The following is a 25,649-nucleotide window of genomic DNA, read 5'->3' on the forward strand; positions in this document are numbered from 1 at the left end:
TATTCAGAAATATAGAAAATTTCTAATTTTCAAGGGTACAAATAATCTGTCATGGTATTACTTGCACCTGCTGGCAAAGCCGCCATTTTTTTATCCTCTAAAGGAGTCAAGAGCTGATCAAATTACTCTGGACAGCGCCAGCACAAACCTTAAACTATCTACAGAATTCACAATGGGTTGACACAGCTGACTCTTTCCAAATCTCTCACAACATCTCTGATATTTTTATGCTTTGCCATCTCCCACAGAGTGTTTCTTTCAGTCTGTCGCTTTCTTTCTAGATGAAAAGTCGCTGTGATTCTCTCCTGCTGCTTATAAGTAAACTCCCTGATGTGTTTGCAATTTATTGTGGTCTATTTTCCTCTTTCCAATAAAGATGAATTTTCACAGCCCCTCTCATAGTGACCAATGTGAAAAAAAGCATTCAGAATGATAGGAGTGACAAGCAAAGTGCATCGCATGCAGTTGGTACTAAATAAATGATATGTGACTATAAATTGTTTATTGTCCCGCCATTTTAACACAGGAATTGCTGAAAAAGAATTTACAGCTAGGAATAGGTAGCAAGCAGTGACAAGGAGAAAAGGTAGTTGTTCTTCTTCAACTTCTACTTTCATTCAAGCCATGAAAAATTTTGTTTTGCCTAACTAAAAGTTTTCTCCAAGATAGTGGAACAACGAACCAACTGTGGAGGACAGCTGATGATGTATGATGACCCATGACCAAGGTCAAGAGTCACAATCCAGATATGGCTTACTTCTCCAATCTATTGGTTCCTTGTAATTTACGCCATGGTCACCTCAAAACACGTCACACCCTCTCACACCTTTGTCCCTCACAGTGCCACTTGCATGGAATAAACTTCTACACATTGTCCACCTGGAAAACTCATCTTCATCTTTGCAAAAGGAGCCCCACCATCAGTAGATCTGGGCTCTTTCCGGCGTGCTCACCAACTATTCTCCTCACCACCAATGCAGAGTTTATCACATACTCCTCAGTGTAAACTGTGCAAATACCATTTTTCCACACGTTTTACTCATTCCCCTATAGTTTACTCATTTGTTTACATTCCTATGTCTCTTAATATGTGGCTTTTGTAGCCAGGGTCCCTGTCTTCTGGATCTTTTGATCCACTCTGCCTATCACAGCACTTGAGGCGAGTTAAGTGCTCCATTAATATTTGTTGAATATTAATGTTTAGAGGACTGAAAACTAATTTTGGACATGTGCCTTATCCTCAGCACAAGTTGGGAGTCAGAGAATTTTGCTTATACCCTCTCACAAATTCATACTCATCTAAGAAATAAATCTGATTTAGATCCCTAGAGGTGGGAAGGTAAATTAGTCAGATTCTTTAAACTCTTCTACTGAAAGAAGGTTTATTATTGTAAATTTGTATAAATAACATAAATGAGACAAAGAACGTGTTATCAAGTAGAATATATTGAAGGATTTTTTCATAATTAATGGATACGAATACTGTGTCATTTATAATTAAAATGCATGATTCCATGAATATAGATGCTTCCTAAAAATTGGAAAATGTCTTGACTAGGTAAAACTTATCTTTTTTCAGTGTTAATAATTTACATATTAAAACCATTTTTAACAGGTAATACCAAGAATATCCTCACTTGGGCCTTCTGTGGCTTGCCAGTGAAATTTTAACACTATTATCCAAATGAAAATATGCAATTTCATTCTGTAAAGGGATAACAGAGATTTGGAACTTAAAGAACTGAAAGCATATATTTTTTAAAGAAAATAACACTGTCTCAAAATAATGAAGTTTAATGTTATCTCTGAATAAATCAAACACTACTTCTGTGAAAGGAAAACACTGTTTCAGTATGAGGTACTATGGAACCATAAACAGGAATTCAGAAATTTCCACATAAGAAATGGGATGGAGGAAAAGACATTATTGCTAGTCCCAAAACTGCTCATTGTATTTATGAAAAAAGAATTGAAAGGGATTTGAATATCATTGGGAAAATCTCTGTTAGGTCTCTGTGGGCTTCAATGAATTGTGTTTAACAGACTTGCTGAGTAATCAAATTATGATAATTTGGAGGAGACATCTCAACCTTTTCATGTAAGGTGTTCATGAGCGATTTCCTCTTTATTTTCTTTGTTTTGTGGTTGTAATCAAATTCACAACATGAAGTGTCATTAATCACATATGTTAATGATACTCCCACCATGATTTATGGAAAAGGCTAAAGCAATTATGACATCTGACCATAGTTACAGTCATTTTATCTTGTCCCTACAAACATGCTATTTTGTTTCATTAACTTCAGTAGTTTTGTGAATTTCAACAGTGTTCATGTACAGTATTTAAATATTCTCATGTCATAACGACAATAATAGCTTGAATTTGGGAAAATAAAACCATAAAAAATGGGCTTGTCTTCCTTTCTGGAGATCTAATAAGGAAATTCAGAAAACACATTAGCATGTATCACTATGTGTAATGTAATCACATCACATGAGCACATATGAGTCTCATGAATGGAGTCTGCATTTGATCAACTATGCTACTTCACAACCTAAGTGTCCATCGACAGATGAGTGGATAAAGAAGATGTGGCACATACACACAATGGAATATTACTCAGCCATAAAAAGAAACAAAATTGAGTTATTTGTAGTGAGTTGGATGGATCTAGAGTCTGTCATACACAGTGAAGTAAGTCAGAAAGAGAAAAACAAATACCGTATGCTAACACATATATACGGAATCTAAAAAAAAAAATGGTTCTGAAGAACCTAGGGGCAGGACAGGAATAAAGACACAGATGTAGAAAATGGACTTGAGGACATGGGGAGGGGAAAGGGTAAGCTGGGACGAAGTGAGAGAGTGGCATGGACATATATACACTACCAAATGTAAAATAGATAGCTAGTGGGAAGCAGCCGCATAGCACAGGGAGATCAGCTAGGTGCTTTGTGACCACCTAGAGGGGTGGGATAGGGAGGGTGGGAGGGAGACACGAGAGGGAGGGGGTATGGGGATATATGTATATGTATAGCTGATTCACTTTGTTATATAGCAGAAACTAACACAACAATGTAAAGCAATTGTACTCCAATAAAGATGTTAAAAAAAAAACTATTAAGAATTAAAATTGTCACACTGTAAGTCTAAAGGAATTGACTAACAGAGAAAGTAAACAAATTATATACATGTGCTAAATATAGTAAAATTTAAAAATTCTTACCTTTGATTCCATCTCAACTGAAGATTTTAGGAGGGAAAATATAGCACTTTAGACATTTTATAGAAAAGTCTATTAGAAAAACTCATCCTGAATATAAAGAATCTGATTAAGGACTATGATTTTGCAAGTTTTACTCAGTGAATCAGATATAAACTTTAACATCTACAGAGCTTTTGAATGGTAATAAAATTTGTAGTAGAGACCAGTAAAGTGAAAATAAACTGATTGTCTTACATTATTTATAAATGTAATGGTTCCTTTCCCCTTATGGTGCTAAGACCCTGTACATACCAACACAATTTACCAAGAAGAAAAAAGAATACTACATACAGGGAAGAACACATAAAAACAATAAGATGTCATATAATCTACTAGAAATATACTCCTGAAGACTGATTGCATTTTAAAAATAATTCACACCATTTAAACAGCTTATTCTTGGACTGTGTTTTGGGTTCTAGATAAAACTTCTTTTCATTATTAATTATGAAGTCAGAAGAGGCAATAAATAATAGAACATTGCTCATAGTGCTCCTTCTGGATTTCTCCAAAAGTATTTGTAATTATCATTTCACCTGGATTTTAAAGTAGTACTTGAACCCCTTGACATTCAACATTAAAAAATGATAAAATACTAAGATTGGGAACCTAAGTTTTTGTCCCAAAGTAAGCTCTAATAATTAGCACAGAAGCAGTTCACTACTGTGAATGATACTAGCCAAGAGGCGAGAGGGTAAACTATCCATCTAGGTTGGAAACTGGATCACAGTCATTTGGAAGATCCAACAGAGAAAAAGTACAATTTTGAAGTCAACGCTCAGGGAACAATAAAAGTACAAGTAATGGGAGCACAGCCTGTTCTCATGTACAATCAATAATAAAACCAGGTGTATAAGAACTGAAAGTTTGTGAAAAAGAAATCTTCTCCTGCCAGGGGTTTTCAATTACAAATTGGACAGCTAAAGAGACTAATGAATAAGAAAGTTTTCATCTTTAACTTTATCCTGCAGGACTCTGCTTTAAGAAGGACTGATGGCATTTATTTTAGAAATATTGGGCCATGACTCAGTAAGTGTGGGGATTTTCCAGTAGAAATTGTGAAATTATTTGGAATATTTGTTTTGGCTTTATGTAATTGTCTAGAACAAAAATCTTAAAGACGTTTTGAAGGGTGTGTAAAGAAAAGACTAGGAGTGCGATGTCTTACTGAACTTTAATATTTAAAAATTAATTAATTAATTAATTAATTTTTGGCTGCATTGGGTGTTCATTGCTGCGCGGGCTTTCTCTAGTTGCGGCGCGGGCTTTCTCTAGTTGCGGCGAGCGGGGGTCACTCTTCGTTGAGGTGCGTGGGCTTCTCATTGTGGTGGCTTCTCTTGTTGCGGAGCACGGGCTCTAGGGCTTCAGTGGTTGTGGCTCACGGGCTCTAGAGCGCAGGCTCAGTAGTTGTGGCGCATGGTCTTAGCTTCTCCGCAGCATGTAGGATCTTCCCGGACCAGGGCTCGAACCCATGTCCCTTGCATTGGCAGGAGGATTCTCAACCACTGCGCCACCAGGGAAGCCCTCACTCAGCTTTAATTTTTTAAAGACCAAATCCTCTTTTACCAAAGGACCAGTCCTCACTGTTCTTTGCTTAGCAGGTTAGGACATGGGTTTAGTTAAAACTGCAGCAAATCCAGCCCCATGTGTACCTTACTTGCAATGTAGAAAGCACACATTTCCAAAGAGGATTGTGCAGATACTCAAAAACATTAGAAAAGAACAAAAACCTAGATGACCTCCATGTGTTCTTCTTTGTCTGTAGAAGTCTACTGCAGTGCACATGACGACAGGGCCCAGAGAAGGAAAGCTTATTCCTCAAAGCAGATAGAGCATCCCATAATTAGGACCACCACATTCATAACATGACAATTTTTAAAAGCGATATTGCCCTAGTAGGTTTTTATACTTGGCTACTTTGGAATATATTTTATTTGTTCCATTTTTCCATAAAACATTAATACCATCTAATATTTTTAATTATGAGAGTCCATTTTCATTTACCAAACACATTTTTTTTTATCTTTCTATGTCGTGTACCCATTCTTCATGCCCACTTCTCATCATCCCTGCTCTGCAGATGAGATAACAGAAGCTCAGTAATTCAGAAAATTTTACCTGCTAACGTGTCGCAGAAGAATAGCATCTCTTACTCATTCCCCACTCTACACACACAAGTCAAATGCTAGTGTAGTCTGATGTATTAAAATCACCTGCATATTCATTTAACAAACAGTAAATACAAACATCATGCCATTATGCAACTTTATTATACAATTAAATTTTAAATATCATTCTTCTAAGTTAGCCAAAGAGTCTTCCAATCTTCCTGAGGTATCCTCAAAAAGTTATAGTCAGTGGAAACTTTTGCATAAAAGAAGCAAAAGATTTTCATAAGAGTATTTACTTCCCTCTACTCCAGAGAGCTTGAAAAATTCAATCTTGAACACTCCCAGCTGACTTCATTTATGATCACTTTTCAGCCTAACTTCCTCCCGACTGTTAGATGGCACTGTGCCCTCTAACAAGGTGTTATGCCAATTTTTCTAGGACACACCTGCCAATCAACTGTGGGGTTTAATAGAGAACAGTGAAAATGCCATCTCTCCAGCAGGGCACCCATTATCTCTGGCAGTAATACCCATTAACACCAAATATATCTTGAATGCCAAAATTAAAATTATGAGTTGCGGAAGAAAATGCAGCATGGTAGATGTAGGTGCTTGAATCTGCCCAATGGAGAGGTTCAATTCTAGGAGGCCCATGGAAACTCATTAAGCACTCAGGTGTCCTGATGCTCAACAGTGTCTTTGGAATTTGAAGTGATTTATGAAAAGAGCAACAAACTAGCATTGTAAGAATAAACTGTGTCACCTCCAAATTAGAGATGAGCCCAATTACAAGAGTGACAACCAGAAGTAGTAGATAAATTCCAAAGCCACATTCAAAACCACTAAGGGGCATGCTAAACAAGGCATGGCCTATAACTTTCCAATTAATTGCTAGTGAATTACTTGACCAGCTTTTCCCCACATAGATCTAATCATCCAGATGTGCAGTCCTGAGTATATACCTTAGTTCCTAGGTCACACATTTATGACCTTAATAATTGCCACTTTTGGAATTTCACTCCCAGGAAAGCATTTCATCTAGGCTCTCCCACTCATTTCACCAAGGAGGAAAGAAATGAAGTAATTCAGACAACTAATTAGGGTTGAAGTAAGAATTCAATTCCAGCTATGTCCTATTCTTGCTCTAGTGAGCTCTGGATTACATCAAGCTTCTCCTCTCTTTACTTTTCCCCCTATTTTATTCATATTATGTTTATGGTATGACATGTATTCATATTATATACATATATAATAACATGCAATAAAATATTCCTAGTAATAGTAACATATACTTTATGCCTAATCAATACATATATACTAATTATTTGTGCAGTTTTATTTTCTCAATAATTAAACAGTGAATTTTCATATCTCTATTAAAATGTATGCCCCTGTTGTCATTCCATCCATGACTGGCAAAATAAAATGCTCTAAGGCCTTTTATAAAAGGCTCTAGATGTCTCCATGGGATGGGCTTGTATCAGTGAACACTTGCATTCTTATACCCACCCATACCTCTGATTAGCACTTATTAGCCTCTACTATTCATTTGTCTGGTACCCACTCTGGAATGGGAGTTCTTTTAGGGCAAGGCTAGGTCTTATTCATCATTGTACCCATTGCACTGGCCAAAGAGTTAGTGCTCAATAAATGTTTGCTGAATGAACGGATGAATACATGCATAAGCTGGTACCTCCCATGGATTGCTAAAACAACTCTGGGCTAATCCTACTGACTGTCTTTTTCAATGCCTGGTTTGTTTTCAAAGATTTCTCATAGGAACAAAAACATGTGAATAAGACCCTTCTTTCAATCGTTCATTCATGACAACAGCCTTTTTTTACACATGGGCATGAACTATTAAGGCCTCTCAGAGGAAATTATTTTAATTACAGAAATCAGAACAGCTTAATTGTAAATGTGCAGTGTGAGTACTTTACAAAAGAGATTAGCGGATCGTCCCTTTATTTCTTTCCTTTCTCTTTAATAGTTCTTATAACTCACAGTAAAAAATATTCCCAGGATTTCAGCATGCTGGCACATCTTTCGCTTCTATTTAACCACTTTTAAGGAAATCTGCAATGTTGATGCTTAAAGACTATGAAACCACACTTCTCTCCACCAATTATAATGCACTGAACTAAATTGTGATCATGGTGTCAGTACACTTCTGGATAGGTGAGTTCTAAGACATAAAGGAAAAATATGAGGCTGCAGAGAGACAGAAGTCATCCAGGAACTTTCTCTCCACTGGAAATACTCTGACATACCTGTACCCTTTCGAATAGATTTGTGACTCAGCAGTGAAAAGTCGAGAGAAAATGATATTGTGTAGCTAAAATTATGGGATGCTGACATTAAATTGCCCGTCCCCTGAAACTGAGTCAAAGTTGTGCTCAGAAAACTGTTAACCTAATATTCTGGGGTCTCTTGAGGAAAATGATTTTAAATCTCACAATAAATCCGTTTATATACCTTAAATTAATTTAATGAATAGAATTATAAAGCAAGTCAAAGTCAGCTCTCTAGCACTACGGTATGATGAGCCTGGATCCAGAACACGGTGCCTGCCACAGAGCCAGTTGCCTGTGCCAGGTTGATCTGATTCTCTGTATCACAAACAAACCATTAACAAATCACAGTCTGCAGCGTGGTGAGGAAAGTATCAATTACATAATAGGAATTATTGAACTGGATCCCTCTCTTGATAAGCTTTTCCCTGACAGTGACAGACCATTTGGGAGGATGAATGCCAACTTTCTCAACCCCTAGTGCATCACTTTGTGCACCCAAATAGTAATTCACTAAAACTGTAATTTCCCAGTTAATTAAAAAAAAAACTATGCCCTAAAATGTTTTTATGAGAAATCTACGTGAACCAATATTTCAGGGGTTTTTCACCTGAAAAGTACCTTCTTTATCAAGCCCCCCCCCAAAAAAAGTGTGGAAGTCCCCTCAAATCTATCTGAACACCAATTAGTCATGTGGGTTTGAATCATTTAATCCAGTGATGGGCCACCTTTATGAGCATTAGGGCCCCTTTTCAAGAATTAAATATCTCAGAGAGCTCCCTGTGATAATAGTTGGGCACTTATTTCTTTTGTTTACTACTGATGCTGACACCCATAGATGCTTGCCACCTCCTGCATTAATTAGTCTTCTCCACCTCCCCAGGGCAGATTGAAAACCACAGATTAACGCATGCATGATGATTGACAATCTTCTGGTGCTCATTACACTTAGGGGCCACGGCAGTACCACATACAGAGCCAGCCTTTGAGGGACTGAGAACAAATCTCTCAATAAAATGTCTTTGTTATTTATGTCAGAGTTCCAGTCAGGACCCAAAAGGCATTATGAAAAGACAGAATCTTTCTCTATTTTCCTCATAACCAGAGGAGCTGTGTGAATAACCAACCACAAGGGTTTAGACTTCCTGGTGTGAATTCCTAACGTTCTTTGCTTTAAATAGGAGGATGGTGCATTAAAGCTATACATCTGCATTGTCCCACACGTCAGCCACTGGCCTGGCATTTGAAATATGACTAGTCTCAAACTGAGATCTGCTATAAGTATAAAATGCATACCAAAATTTGGACTTAACACAAAAAATTAAAATATCTCATTAATAATTTTTGTATTGATTATAAATTTACATAACAATATTTTGGATATACTGGGTTAAAAATTTATTGTTAAAATTGGTTTCACCTGTTTCTTTTTATTTTAATGTGCTTGTAGAAGATTCTGAATTACATATGTGATTCCCATCCTATTCCTATTGGACAGCACTGCATAGACCAAGGAGTTTTATACCGGGTTGCTGTATTCAGACAAAAGCCTCAACACTGGGAGAGGCACTGTGGATTTACAGCATAGGTATCTTGTCATTCAATCCCAAGTTCCTTATCTAATAAATGCAATGCAATAACCATACCTATCTCATGGGTTTAATGCAAGGATTAAATGCCAGTGTGTGAAAAGTACTTACTACAGGGCTGGCAAGCACTCAATAACTGTTAGATTCCATTTCCATTAGACAGGAAGTAAATTTGATAATGGTGATGATGTTATGATGACATTGATCAGAAAAATTCTAGGCCTGTGTTTGCTAAGATCCATTTCAGCAGGAGTAAACTTCTAGCTGTGTATATGATAAGAACATTCTTGAAGACGTTAAAGGAGAGGATTCTTTTCTGATTCCCAACATCAGGAATAGCAGGGGTTTTTTTAGTGGTTGGTTTGCTTTTATTTGATTAAAGAATAAAGTTTAGCTCATAGTGATGGCTAATAGAAAGCTTAGAAGAAGGTTTGCAAATTCAGATGCTACAGAGTCAATAACCATGGGTGAAGTTAATTGACTGTATTTTTGAATCATAGTTACTAGTTGCATATTAAGTAGTTAGAATATTTTATACTTCCAAAAAAATAAAATAAGCTTCCTACTATTTTTTCCTGAAACAAGACCCTATTCATCTTTCACTTATTTTGCTTTTAGTAAAGACATAGGTACGGGGCTTCCCTGGTGGCGCAGTGGTTGAGAATCCACCTGCCAATGCAGGGGACACGGGTCCGAGTCCTGGTACAGGAAGATCCCACATGCTGTGGAGCAACTAAGCCCGTGCACCAAACTACTGAGCCTGTGCTCTAGAGCCCGCGAGCCACAACTACTGAGCCTGCGCACCACAACTACTGAAGCCCATGCGCCTAGAGCCAGTTCTCCGCAACAAGAGAAGTCACCGCAATGAGAAGCCCACACACCGCAACCAAGAGTAGCCCCTGCTCGCCACAACTAGAGAAAGCCCACATGCAACAGTGAAGACCCAACACAGCCAAAAATAAATAAATAAATTTATAAAAACAAGACAAAACAAAACAAAAAAACAGAAAAAAAAGACATAGGTACAGAGAAATATTTCTCTATTGTGAGAAAAAGAGCCAAACATTGTGATAGATGGCAGCCCGTGCTGACTTCAGAATCAGGCCAAGCTAACCACAGGATTGATCAGACCCAAGTCAGACCACAACACGGATTCCCCAGCTACAACAAATTCCGTGTAAATATTCTTTAGCGCCAGCTGATTTTGCCATGCAGAACACAGGCCCAGGTTGGTCATATCTTCAGAAATTGCAGGAATCCACAATTTATGTCAATCTTCCCCATTTTAAAACATTCAAACTCTTAAAGAAGTTGTGCTGAGAATTTCCTGGTGGTCCAGTGGTTAGGACTCTGTGCTTTCACTGCCGAGGGCGCTGGTTCAATCCCTGGTTGGGGAACTAAGAGCCCATAAACCGCACGGCATGGCAAAAAAAAAAAAAAAGGTGTGCCCAAATGAACATGTCTATGAGCCAGTTTGCAGTCTGCCTCAGATGGTGACTTTTGGCCCAATGGGAAGTATTAGTCAGAGAGTTCTAATAAAGGTTTTTCTATCAGCCTCATTCCTACCTCTACCTTATGTCTACACCTTTGTTCCCTTAAAAAAATTGTTTCTAATTCTTGTAACTGTCTGCAGAATGTATAAATCAACCAAGAAATTTCAATAGTGAAATACATGATAAGGGAGTCACGAAACTCCCAAGTAGGCTGGCACTGAGAGTGCAGAGTGAGTTAAACACCCACGTGTGCACACATGTAAACTACAGTTGTTTCCTTCTCTTAGAAAGAATGTTCAGGGAATGACTCCTGTGAAAGATGCCCAGATATATTGGCAGCAAGCAAATCCTTTAGATTGTTAGATAAATCTTTAAAAGTAAGATTTTTTTAATAGAAATGCTATTGATGTGGGAAAATACTTATTCTAAAGTGAAAAAAGTAGGATCCAGTATTAAGTATCCCCCATGATTTAGCAATATGTAAGATAAAAGTATATTAGAGCTACAAAAACACTAGAAATGCAAACTTTTGACACTGGTTATCTCTGAGTAGTGGGAATTTAGGATTATTTTACTTTCTTCTTTGTATTCTTCTGCACTCTCCACATTTTTTTTTTTTTTTCTTTTTGGATGAGCACATATTGATTTTACAGTCAGAAAAAACATGTGAAAATACTATTTTTCTGACCACCAACAAAAAGTAAATATCCAGGTGATTTAAGCTAGAGTGACAGTTTTATTTGAACCCTCTTGGTAATTTGAAGGGACAAAAATGTTCATTTGGCTTGAGTGATTTACAAGATTATCTCATTTCCCCAATTCCCTTTTTCTCATAATGACAAAACAAGTGATGAACTATAAATTGATCAGGAGGGAGACCCTGGATAGCTGAGAGTCAAAGGCTTTATGATTTATTAAACAATTGGTATATCAGATTTTCTACGGAAAACCCTATCACTTTCACACTTTAAAAAAAGAAAAGAAATAAGAGAGACATTCAATCTGTATTCCATCTGCTATCCCAGCCAAAATGCCAGGGTACTTTTTTTTTTCTCCACTCCGAAATAGATATTTCTCATTCCTTATGGAAATACTGACATAAATATTTTATACAGTTATCTTCTGCCTACAAATGCTGCAGGATACCATAAGGTTCGTCTTTTCAATAAAACACTTTATTGCAAGCGCAGTTGGATTCTCTTTGGTCCAGCCTTTAACTTGAGCAACAGAACCCTAAGAGGAAAGGACTTCCGCAGAGCGCGTGGTTTCTACTAATTTTTAAAGCACTACCAAATCCTATATTTCTGACTAAATGTAGCCCACTTTCATTGAAAAACAGTGAAATAAATGTTGCCTTGCATCTAGACGTATTTTTAGCAAGAGAATGTGTTTTTAGAAAGCTAAGAGCAAACAAGGAACGTTTTAACACCCATTATTTATAAACGGATATATTTCTTTACGGAGAAACTCATATTTATACCTACTATGAGAACGATATGCGAATAATAATGTTTCCATAACGACTATATTTATGAAAGTTTCAAATGTTGAACGGATGAACTTCTTTGACTGCCGAAATCCTCTACAAAATGAACACAGGATAGTTTGCCTTCCTGACTTCTTAAGACATTATGAACTGAAGAGGATTACGTTTCCGTATAAAATCCTGCTATCTGCTGAGTATTAAATATGACAGTGGCACTTTTGACATGCAGCATATTCCTGCAAGGATGAAAATGAATTTTTAAAAACCTGTTTATGCCAGCCACTTAAGTGTCAGCTGATGTTAACTTGGAGCATCTACAGTTTTACTCAACTCTAAATGTCAAAGTCACCATTATCCTATTACTGACACTCTAAACTGTCCATTTTCACTCTTGGTTATCCAATTTAGGTACAGGAAAATGTAGAGTTTCGATATTGTCTGGGATGATGACTATTTTCTAGGTATCTGGGATTGACCCATTGTGTCTGCACTGACTATCACTCATCAAGACGGAGAGGTATAAGGCATACACATGAAGGGGAATAACCCTTGCTTGTAATCAGAAAGATAACAACGGAGAAAATCTATGGTATGTAATAATATACCCCTGGTCCTTCTTACAGTCAAATATCTGTATGACCTAATACCTCAATTAAAAAAAAAATACCAATATGTCATACTCTCTACATAAGTCCTGCTCCACGATGTCAGCACTATTAATGCAATATATCTGTCAAGCTTTATTAAAATTATTTTTGATGTGTATCTTGGCTCATAAACCTCCTCAGTGCCTGATATTGCCTCAGGGAATGTCCTTGTAACATTGAATCTCTGGAGATGGGACAATAAAAGAAAAATCCTCCAAACTTTCAAGTTCAGCTATGATATCACACAGCCTGCAACGTCTCCCATCAGCACTCTGAACACGCTTTTGCATGTGAAAGTAATTACAGCAAGACTACTGCTCAAACCTTGTTTCACAGAACCTTCTGGTAGAAAAAGCATACATGCATTCAGAGATAATTATCCAAGAACAGAGTCAGCACTGACATTGGGATAAACTGTTAGGTCCGTTTTTCTTTATGAAGCCATTTTAGAAGCAGCATTCTTTGAGTTACAGCACTAGAGTTTTAATCTTGGTCCTTTTTTATTTGTGTTGTACCTTAATTGGTACATTTCACCAGTGGATGTTCCCTATTAGTAACAAAGACGTCTGCTTGTCACCCACGTCTTCCATGGCCCCAGAGGAATTCTTGTACTCGCAGGGCACAGGCAAACAGCAGACATGCCAATCAAAGTGGATTTATGAGAGCCCATCACGGTTGGAAACGTAGAGAAAGCACCCCAGGGGAAGAAAGTTAGGGCAGGGAGGCACAAAGAGGGGTAAAGGGAGGCTGAATACAGAAGGAAAAAGCTCAAACACACCAACAGAATCAATCAATATACGTTCACTATTTTCCTATCCTTAGCACTGTTCTGGAACAGTACATTTCAAACTATCTGTTTGAGGCTCAAAGGAGCTGGATAGGCCTTGGCTGGCTATTTGATTTTTCCCAGGATGTCATGACCTGATATCTAATCCTCAAGAGCGTAACCAAGATGCACCTCACACCAAGGAGACACACCGTGCAAGTTCAACAACATTGAAGAAGAGTCAACCGGTGGGGTCTTGGATGTTGGGGCAACGTGAAATTGCTATCAAGATTTTTTAAAGGCCTTCAATTTTTGTACTTGTTGCAGAACCGTAACAGCCTGCTCATGGATGGGCTCCAGTCCATGGACCATGCTTTGTTCAGCCTGTTCTAGAAAGTACAGGGGCAGAAGAGTTAACTTCTCAACCAATTAAAACCACTCCAGTCAAACTGCACTTGCTAAAGTTAGTAGCATGCTTATGGCCAAATCAAAGGTCTATTTTCTCTGCCCCTCCCACTTGACTATCTATGACATTTGATGCTGTTGATCACCCTATTTCCTGAGTGCCTCTCTCCCTCTACTTTCAGGACAATATGCTTTGGGTCATTTGTCTTCCTTTACTGTATCCTCTTTAAATATTTATACTCCCTGATGTTTCAGCTGATCCTGTTCTCTATTTTCTCCAGCTAAATGTTACTGTCTTTTGCCAACAAACATTTCTGTGTTGGTGATTCTCAAACCAGTCAGCAGGCAGACAACTGTTACTAAATGGGAACAAACAGCGTGCCAGGAAATGTGCTTGATGCTGGGGAAACAATCTGAGAAGACACACCATATTTATACCCTGCCTGTTTGTTCCTTTGTTTCTCCAGATGCATGCTCCACTCTGCTCTACCTGCTTGGGCTCAGGTCTCATCAGCGCTCACCTGGGCAATTACAATAGTTTCCATCCCTGCATCCACCATCAGTTTCCCCCATTCCAGTTTATCATCTCCGTGAATGATCTTTCACAAGTAAAAATCTGACCACATATTTGTCTTTTAAAAAAATCTTAGCTATCACCTCTTGGCCTATGCAGTGTCCTTCAAATTCCTTAGCTTGAAATATAAAGCTCAAATAATACGATCCAGATCTACCTCCTGGCTTCATCTCCACAAAAACAGGACCTTCCGTGGCTCATGCCTTTGAACCTGCTGGGTCCCTGGCAAGAAAGCCCTAGATCTTTTCTTCTTCTGTAAGACCCTATTCATTCTGTAAGTCCAAGTCTGACTATAACCTACTCTAAGGTGCCTTTTCCAATTTCCCAAGGCAAAGGGAAGCATGCATTTCTCTTGATTCGCATAGCATTTTACCCACACCTCTATCTTCATCCTGATCCTTTGTGCCACACTGAAACTTTTACACCTCTATCTCTTTTGGATAGACTGTGATTTCCTCAAGGACAATGCTGTTCATTGTTATTTCCTGTTTCTTACAGAACAATGCCCAGCGAATAGCAGGTACTCAGCACATTTGCCTCTCAAACGTAGTGGAATGCTTTTAAGCAAAGAAAGACAGACATCATATGATATTACTTATATGTAGAATCTAAAAAAATGATAAAAATGAACTTATTTACAAAACAGAAATAGACTCACAGACATAGAAAACAAACTTATGGTTACCAAAGGGGATAGTGGGGGGGTGATAAATTAGGAATTTGGCATTAACATATGCACACTCCTATATATAAAATAGGTAAACAACAAAGACCTACTGTATAGTACAGGGAACTTTACTTAATATCGTAATAACCTATAATGGAAAAGAATCTGAAAAAGAATATATATGGATGTATGTATAACTGAATCACTTTGCTGTATACTTGAAACTAACACAACATTGCAAATTGACTATACTTCAATAAAAAAAAGAAAGGTTACTTTTTAATTATGCAGGCAAAATAGACAAGCACAAAATCATTAGTGAAATAGGCAGTTTTTATTCAAGGGTTCCTTTAGGTTTCCAGTCTTATCTCTGCCTGTTCACTGTCTTGTACTTCATGCCTCAGGAATACCACATGCTTGCAGCTCCCTGCACACATCTGTGGTTTCACGCTGTGCTTCTGCTGAGTTGTTGCCTCTGTCTGAAGCACCCTCACCTATGCCAGGTGCTCTCATCATCTGTCCCAATGCCCAGGCGTCCTTCAACACATCATTCAGCATCTATATCCCTGAAAGTTTCCCTGTACTCCAAGGTTAAGCTAGGTGGCTCTGCTCTCTGTTCCCAAAACATCTATTGCAGAATGCTCACATTAGATACTGACATTATTTGCTTCTGTCTCTCTCCCAATTAGTACTTGCAAGTACTTTAATTTGCTTAGCCTTTGTATCTTAAGAACTTACCAACAGTACTTGACGTATAAAACACACGGAACTAATGCTTATTGATGAGGCATGAGCTAAATCGCCACAATGGCTCCACTTTTACAAGAATCCACATTTGGATCAAATGAATGTTGAGTTATTAAAACCACCCATCTTGGACTGTAGGGGAGAGAAAGATTACACCTGTTAGGTATGTTCATAACTGTGGTTCCCAAACTTGTTCCAGCTATGTTACATCGACATCCCCCTTACCTTCTCCTTTCATTATGAATAAAACTTCAAACCTAGGTTCAATGGGGAGAAATGTACTCATTTTAATGGAATTCCAAAAGATAGTATAATTTTAAATAAAATAGCCTAACAGGCATAGGTTATTAGAAACAGACACAAGCTACAAAAAGACTAAAAAGAAAGGATACACAAATAGCTTTTAATGCATTGGAAATAAATGGCTTCATTCTCCTCAATTTTCACTCTCTTAACCATTTTTCAAAATTACACACCAAAGCTAGGCATTTTACAAGAAAACTTAAAATTAGTAAGAAAGATCTTATTGTTTTAATCAAAGTAACCAAATTGTTTTCATCAAAATGGGACCTCATCTCTTGGAGGTCCTCTATAGAACACCATATGCTACTCTTCAGGGTAGATGCTCTTTTCTTCTTCTGATACCTGGACTTCCTCACACTCTTTTGATTTCCAGTGCTTATCACAGCACCTGGACTATGGTAAAATTCATACATTTCCAATGAATTATATTAATAAGCTATTTTTGTTGTTTTGACCTCTTGTACTAATGCTATTTTGTTACTATTTTTTATCATGATATTATTTATTGATTAACAGCAAAGTGCTTTCTAAATATAATATAATGCCCACACCATCATCATAAAACAGCAAGCATATATTATTTATGCTGACTTAAAAGTTGTAAACATAGAAATATTATTGATAATTTCAAAAGGTTTACCTATTCTTCCTAACATTGTATGTTACTGAACTAACCTACACTGGATAATCATCAATTACAGAAGAGAATACACTGACCACAAAAGAAATAAAAAAGCTTTCATTCACCTAAGGCCTCTTCATGGTCTTTTTCATTTCTGGATGACTCTAAAAAAATTAACTCCAATCAAAAGATCACCACAGAAGGAGCAAAACAAATCATTCAGGTGACAGGCACAACAGGTGGTCTTACTTTATATCTTAAATTCTATCTCAGAAGCAAACAGCTAAATAGAATACCATTTCCCTTGTAAACTATATCCATGGCAAATTCTTCAGAATGGTTTTCCATTTTGATCAGAGAATGTTCTGAATGGATGTATTTCATAGGCTTCATTTCATCAAATTTGATGATAAATTTTTTCAGCCTTTTAATCTATCAACTACATTTATTGAAAATTGACTCTCTGCTTATTGCTTTCTAGGCACACATTGTTAATGCAAGACTGTTTACTCAGCTGGATGGACCAGTTAAGAGGCTCTCCATGCAAAGATACTATTATGGGTAGCAGACATAGGCAGGTGACTGTTGATAAAAATATTCTGGTCTTACTAAAGCCAGACATTCTTTTCAAAGTCACGACCCACAAGGCAGAAATAATTTAGATAAGAAAATAGACAGAAAATAGATAGATAGACAGACAGATAGATAGATACATAGATAGAGATAAATGACAGTATTTGGCAATAGTTCAAGTCCTATGGATTCCAATTCCATTACCTACCTAATTTGTCTGGAATGAATCCATGAAATGATTTTCATAGTTGAAGTGGTTGCTACTGACACAGTTTATAGATTTTCCTCATAGAAGTCACTTTTATTAAAGCAAAAAGGTATGAAAGTCATGTCTTCTTTGTTTAAATGGAATCAAGATGGACCAGTGAAGACACTAAAGTCACTTGCCTTCATGATGAAAAATGGAAGCTCAGTGTAAGCAGACAACTGTTACTATCTCTACTCAGCCTTCCTTCCATTCTTCACAGTGCTGGGCAAGCCTCAGAGGGACTGCTGGCACCCAAGTTCCCATTCACGAGTGGGTGTATATAGGGGGGTAAAGGTGGTGCTTTAAAAAAGGGACCATGCTAAAGGAAATAGCCTGGATCCTTTCTCTCAAGACCACTATATTATCAAAATGTGCTTTTATGTTCATTTTAGAGCTTTGTCTCCCATGCCTACTTGGTATCATTTAGCACAGGATGGAACACGGAAAGTGAATGGTCACATCCACAAACAGCAGTAAGTCTGATAAACCACTGAGGCTAGCTCAGGGACTTGATCATATCTACAGAGATGGAAAGAATCATAGATGAACAATGGTGAAGTCTCTCCCATTTTAATGTCTTTCATTAAAAAAATCTTAAACCTGCACACACACACACACACAGCACAGAGCTTAAGAAACAGTATGTTATTGATAACTGTGGAAACCTCTGAATATCCCTCTTTTATAATATCTCCAAACCTCATCCTTAGAGGTAATTACCATCTGATGTTTGTGTTTATCATTTTAAAGTTTTCTTCAGAGTTTTACCACATATATTGTATTTTAATTCCTAAATGATGTGTTGCTTAGTTTTACATTTTTAAACTTTATATAAATGGTATATAATTTTTGGTGATTTTATTTACTTATTTTATCTCAAAATGAGATTTCTGCAATTGATTCATCCACACATGTGGCTATCGTTCACTTATTTTCAATGCTCCATAGGATTTCATGGTGTGAAGAGATCACCATTTATGCAGATGGGACATTTGTGATATTTCTACTTCTTATGTTATTGTAAAAAGGCTGCTATGAATCCTACACATATATTTGTACACATGTGAAACAGTATGTCCAGGGGTAGAGTTGTACTTTTAAGATATGCATGTATTCAATAGCACGGGTATGTTCAAATAGTTATTTAAAATTAACTTGCTCCATCCAAAGCCTGGAAAAAGACAATGTTCGTATCTGAGATGGCAAGAGTAAGTTTTAAAAATAGTTATGTTGACGTTGACAAATTAGTCCTCCATTTTTCTGGTAAGGAAATTCCCCAAACGTTGTGTCAAAACATTTGTGTCAAACTGCTGTGTTTTGCCAAAGAGCTAAATTTTCCCGTCAAAACAGTTAATTAGAAGCTATTAATGATGCCTTCTTAGATTTAAGAAGCCACTGTAAGAGAAGAGAGAAACTGAAGGAAAAAAATATCCCCCAAGCCAAGGTGCAGGAGATAAGGTAGTCTGTGGATCGCTATTTGGGAATTTTGCCTTGAATTCCTTAACTCTTCTGCAATCATTTCACAAACTCTAACTCACTCAGTTAACAGACAACAGGGAAACTTCTGATATATGAAGGGCTAAACGTCAAACACAATTCTTGCTTCTCCTCCTAATATAGTTAGTCTTGTAATATTTTATTCTTATCACAGAGAATGGTTTGGGTGCCGTAAGTCATCGTCATAAGCACCCAAATGGTACTAGCAGATCTGTATCTGATTTAGTCAGCTACAGACCATCTGGTAATCATTAGGTGAGAAAGTTCACTGATAAAATACTTAAATCCCTGAGTCATAAATTATTTGAGAGAAAATTGCTTAGCTTCTTTTAAACCAAGGCTATATATCCACATCCATCTCTCTCTCTCTCCATTCATTCATCCATCCATCCATCCATCCATCCATCCATCCATCCACCCACCCACCCACTAGAAGGCAGTGACCAGATGTCAGCATGGGATTTATGATTTGAGTAGATTACGGCTAATGAAACTCAGGTCAGAAAAGCTAATATCTGCATAGAACAGTAAACATTCATAGTTACACGACCACAAACTACACTGCAAACCCACAGCAGCTGTTCTGCAAATGAATGTTGGTCATGAAGAAATCAAGGGAAGAAAGATCTTAGGGTTGCTGAGTATATCTCTCCTTACATCTGGAAAAAAACTAAAGGTCATACTCTACTGATGGTCCATGATATCAACCTTTACCATGAAGGTGGACACGTTAGATTTTGGTACACAAAGACCTCAGAATGAGACATTCAGGGAATGACAAAGGGGAGGTGCCATTTCCAGGCTGTTGTTAATGCCATCCTCTGAGAAACAGGAGAGAGAGTCAGTCAGTCAGCAGCAACCTCTCCTCTGGCTTTTTAGATGCTTTGATAGAAAATATTCTCTTACCTCACTGAGACCTCCCCAGACCAAAATATATGTACCTAATCATTATTCACACTCAGGCAGACTCTACATAAACAATCATGAATATTGCATATATCAATCCATGCCTTGAATTTCTTACCTCACATTTCTCATTCTTCAATAAAAGCAAAGACTTCAATTTGAAGTCACTGTGACTAAACTTTTTTTTTTAAACAAAATCTATCTCTCAAGAATATATGGAATATATATTTATTTCTTATATCTATCTATATTTCACAGACTTTCCCAGATAATCATATTTCCTCTTATTACTCCACCTGGCCAATTCCTTATTAATCCACTTTTTGGGTCCTATTTCCTTTGGTATCTAGAATGTTGTTGATTTTCAATAAAAAAATTGTTTTTAACATCAAAGTTATAGGCCCTTTATATTATTAAATCCCTTGTGTTTATCCTCATCAGAGCGTTCTTCCAAATAATCTTTCCATATGCTCAAGTAAACTTTTTAAGAATTGATAATTTAAAAAATGGATTGCTATGAATTTTACAAACAGAGCCATAGAGAAACATTTTTAAGGGTATATACATCTTGATACCAAGATGTAAATATTGAGGAGATTAAAGTGGGGAAAAAAGAAACATGCCAGGATGGTACTAATAGTTATAAAAAATATGTGGCTCTTTGGCACGACCCTGCAGTAAGAAAGTAATATTTAGCAATAATCTTTGTACAAACATGACCTTCTTGGGGTGACATAATACCAGACTTCTGTTATCTATTGTTTTAACTTTACCTCTTAAAGTAATCATCTTTCAGTTTATTTGTTGGACTGCCCTCATAAATGGGCAAGCTCATCTCATAAGAGCAGTTGAATGTCAAGGAAGAATTTAAATGAAGGCATATATCCTCTACACAGGAAACACTCAATGTTTTAAAAACAGCAGTGGAAAAAAAAAACCCCTTGCAGTAAAGTTTAGAGACATCCTCAAGGAAAGGCACAGACGTGTATTAGTGATTTATCTTTCTCATAAGCCCAACGCAATACACGGCATTGAATTACAAAGATAACGTATAACAAAAAGAATTCTCTGCCAGATTCTACACTTTGTATTCATTAGTCCTCCCTAATCCAGTTCTACAGGTGTCAGCTCTTCTTTTACTAGTAAGGAATTCGGCCACTTTGACAAGGGTGATGAAGAAGAAGAAATGCCAGGTGCTGGTGTTCGGAGCAACAACTTGTCTCCACTTGCCAGCGCCATAAGACTGTCTCCTTGGGACTTCCTAGAGGATTATAACCTCCGGATGGACTGTTTCATGAGTATTTATCATCTTTAAAACTGATCAGAAATGCCAGGTGGTCATGGTTACAAGACACCTGTTTTCGCGCATTTTCTGATAAAAGCTTCTCTGCTGAATTGCTGATAAATATTGACATTATGTTTCAAACCACATGCAATGGCTTGAAATCCTGGCTTCTCTCACACAAAGAATTAAGCTTTACCATTTAGCTGATTTCTCTAAGAGCAAGAACCACTGTAAGTGAGAACTTTTACCTTGAATTTCTTTTTTAAACGTTGGTTTTAAAAAACAAAAACAAAAACAAAACGAGAAAGGCCAATTAGAAAGACAGTAGATTTTCAATTACCTTGGAAACTCGATTTGCAACTTCTCTGCCCACGGTCAGCCCCTGGACAAATGTCCGAGCAGCAATGAAGGCGCGAGTGACCTGAATTTTCAGCTTCCGGGGAACATCTCCAAATGGCTTCAGCTGGTCCGTGTATTTGCTCACGCACTCCAGGTAGTCCTCGCTGAAGTGATACTGTGGGTTGATCAGCTGAAACATTCGTTCCAGGAGCCGAGCCCAGAAGTCATTGAGCATCTCCTCCAGATTCACATTGCCCCCGGTGTAGTATCTTTTTAGCTCTGTGAAGAGGTCCTGGAACACTTCCGAATTCTGCATGTACAGCATGCCATAGGTCCGTACAAACATATCATTTAGTGACTTCTCTGCATTTTCCAGAAGCTCTCGGAAAAATTCTGCAAATAAAACAAGAAAGCAGTCGTAAATTAGCAAGATCTAGGAAGCCCAAGACATCTACTTACCTTAAAAACAACTGCTTCTAATGGTTATTTTCACAGAAAAAAAATGTATCCTGTGATTAAGGTATCCACGAACTGATAATATTTTAAATGAGATTTGACCTACATCTATGATCTTCTCTGAGTCAAAGAAAACAGAAGATCATGGGATTCTGTCTGAAAGAACATCCATTAACATTAGGAATTTACCATTTAATACTCCTCCAAAAAGGTTCAATTATATTTCCATTTATTGTTAATTTTAGAAAATCCTATGGTTTCATATTAACTCAAATCAGAATATGTGGCTAAGTATTGTCATTAACATAATAATACATGCATAAGTGATAAAAACATTTGCTCCAGTCTATTTACAAATCTGTTCTACCACCAAATTCAATTAAATTGTTTTTATTTGGAAAAGTTCATAAATGGGATATTCAAATTAATGTAATATTTGGACTCTTTGTAGTTGCTATATATAGCAATCAATTATCAGTGTTTTGAGAGATTCATAATGCAATTAAATGCACTTAATGCCAAGGCTATAATAAACATAATTTAGGCTGCCATCATGCATAAGAAAGTTATGAAGTACCATGCATTATCATCATATGCTATCACTATCATTTTATAGCACTTGAATAAAATATAGGCATTTGGGCTTTCTGGTTAAGAGGTTCTAAATGAAAAAGAGTCTACCAAGAAATGACCTTTCGACCCTGCAGTAGCACTTGAGTGTTTCTGGGAGTAGTAGTAGGCAAAAAATTAGGATGGCAAAAACAACGTCCCTGGGTACTGGTAGGTCCTCATATTAGTCTCGCTCAAGACACAGTTCATATGTGTATGATACTTATTCATTTGCACAAATGAGCCTGGGTAGAGCAAGCTCAAGTTTTATCCCATTCAGAGAATGTGACTGGGGGTGGGAAAAAGGCTATGGAAAGATCATTCTTCTGAGTCTGTAAATCCAAGTTACCAACAACAGAGTAATTCTGCTTTACCTCCTACAGTTCCCTCTTATTCGCGGAAGCTATGGCCCCTCTCAGTTAAAGCCGGGGAAAAAGCAAGTCCTGGATACCTCAAGGAATCCCAGTAGGAATCAAATAAAAACCTCTTCTTTTTTCTGGGGGCTTGCGGGATTCTTTTCCTGAGATGCAGAAGAGAAAAAGCCACGACTCTCTCTATGAATTCTATGGAAGCTACACCTAATTTCGTCTTTATCAAATGAAGAAGCACTTGATTTAGCTACCTCAATTCCAAATAATACAGCATTGAATCACTGTCTTGATAAGATGGTGTCTATAATGGTGATTATTTTGTATTTGTTTTCAAATAAAACCAGTACACTAAATCTTAAAGAGGACTCTGTTCAATGTTTATCCTCTTACTACAAAAGAATACATTTTTTTTTCTTAAATACAGAAATTATGTTGCTACAGTGGTAGCAAAAACTGAGGGATTATCTGAAAGTCATGGCTTATCACCCCTGTGTCATCTTGTTCAAGGCACCAAATAGTTCTTATTTTAATTTTTCCCAAATGTAAAAATCAGGCTAAATAGTATTAAACCTCCCTAATCTTCGAGGATTCATTAAGGAAAATCACTTCGGGCAAAAATGTTCAAAACTGTTAAAGGATTAATTAATCAAAATATTTATATATGCTATATGTCTATGTTATTTATGATTTTTTGAAATAAGAAACATTTCAGAAGTTTTTCAGAAATTTACTAGTAACTTATATTGTCCTAAAATGGAAACTATATTAAATTATTAATATTAATAACAAAGTATAAAAATAGCATAGTAAAACCTTTCAGTCTTGAAACCAAGGATGAAAATAGCTTGGCCTTGTTCATATAGGAGCAGAGTGAAAGGTGTTATAATTGTGAAAGAAACTATGAAAGAATGGAAAAATCACTGAATTGAAAAATACTAATATAATGAGACTGGAAAGTAGATTTTCATCAGGAGCTCAGGATAGCCTATTCATTTATCTTCTTTTTGAGGTCAATTATTTTGTTGGACTCTGAAATAAAAGCTTAATTTACTGAATACAGAGTACTGCCTTCAGCAATGAATAGTCAGTAATCAGTAGTGTGGTCTGGATTTGCAAGAGAAAAAAAAAAAAAAAGAAAAATCTTCTGGTTCTCATTGTTCTCCAAAGATTTCAGGTATAAATCCTTCTCTGTAGGGATGAAAATTTTGTTTTCTCTTTTACAGAAGGTAACATTCCTAGACTTTTCCTCTCCTGACACGGGGAAAATTAAATATTAGGCTTATGACCATTTTGTAGCTGAATAGTTAAAATCAGATTGCCCACTCACTGTGCTTTGTGGTTTGTGTCTTTATGCCTAAATTAGTATCATAATTGAATATAGAAACTAAGTTATCAGACTTCCATAAATACGGCTCAAGAAACATTTTATTAGATTCCAGGATTAAATTTGTGTTTAAGGGTGTGTCATTGTCTCAAAAGTTTGCTCTTAGCTTCAGTGGTCCTCAAAAGTCAAGTTATTATTCCGTGTTCAAAATCATTATACGGTTTAGTGATCGCACAGTCAAAGTTAATACTTGGTATTGAAGGATGCTAATGCATCAGGCAATTACGACAAATGTTGGTACCCTAAAGTACATTGATCTTAGACCTTATGAAAGATGGGGATCTGAGGTAGTGAGGCAAAACTAATGTCCTCCAAAAAATAAGTATTCTCATTTCATTTTTAGCATGCCCACAGACTTAAACTTCCACCTTTTGAAGGGTGACTCTTTGAACAAAGTATTTTATGCTTGGATGAAAACTGTCTCAGCAAACCAAACAAGATGGGGATTTGGAAGACAGTTATCACACCCATTTTGCTGAGAAAGTATTATGCCCAAACAGCGTAGAGAATAAAATCGAAGAGCCATATAAGGAAAAAAAAAAACTCAGTCTAACCCTTTGCTTAATGGGAGAGGTCAAAGCTCAGTGGATAAAGGCTTCAGTCAACAAAAATTCTCATCTGTAAGAGTTTGGCAGATGAAGATGTTTTTTAAAATTCTTTCCTTCCCCAATCACAAAATATACATCAAAGGTGGTTGCTTAGGGCTCAGTTATGCTTTATAGATGCACAAAAGAACTTCTTCCAGCCAGCAGTAGCCTCTGGGATGATTTTATTCATCTAGAGGGGAGATCTGGATGTGAACATCTGTTTGCTGCAAGGCAGACTGCCCCAAGTGGGAGAACAATCTTGTAGATAAAAACCACCACTGTTCCAAAAGCAAAAAGAAAGTCTATGCATGCCACGGATCGCTTGGAGAGGCCTCTTAAGGGGCAAAAATCAACTCCTAGGAGCCAAAAGGTGCCCTAAGGATATCTGAGAAAGGCTTCAAATAAAGCCTCCAAATGAATGGATCAAA

The 25,649-nt window shown here is 37.0% G+C and overlaps 1 protein-coding gene across 2 annotated transcripts in view; it reads right to left on the bottom strand.

Annotated features, from left to right (window-relative positions):
• The window catches only part of GPC6 (glypican 6), a 1,071,594-nt gene that overhangs the window by 505,677 nt on the left and 540,268 nt on the right, over positions 1-25,649 (bottom strand). For both annotated transcript variants that reach the window (XM_082434646.1, XM_082434647.1), the window contains exon 3: positions 21,816-22,207. In XM_082434646.1, coding sequence (XP_082290772.1) covers positions 21,816-22,207 — 392 coding nt within the window. The remainder of the gene's footprint in view (positions 1-21,815; positions 22,208-25,649) is intronic.

This window comes from Balaenoptera physalus (genome assembly GCF_965194825.1).
Source record: "Balaenoptera physalus genome assembly, chromosome: 18".
Taxonomy (NCBI): Eukaryota; Metazoa; Chordata; class Mammalia; order Artiodactyla; family Balaenopteridae; genus Balaenoptera; species Balaenoptera physalus.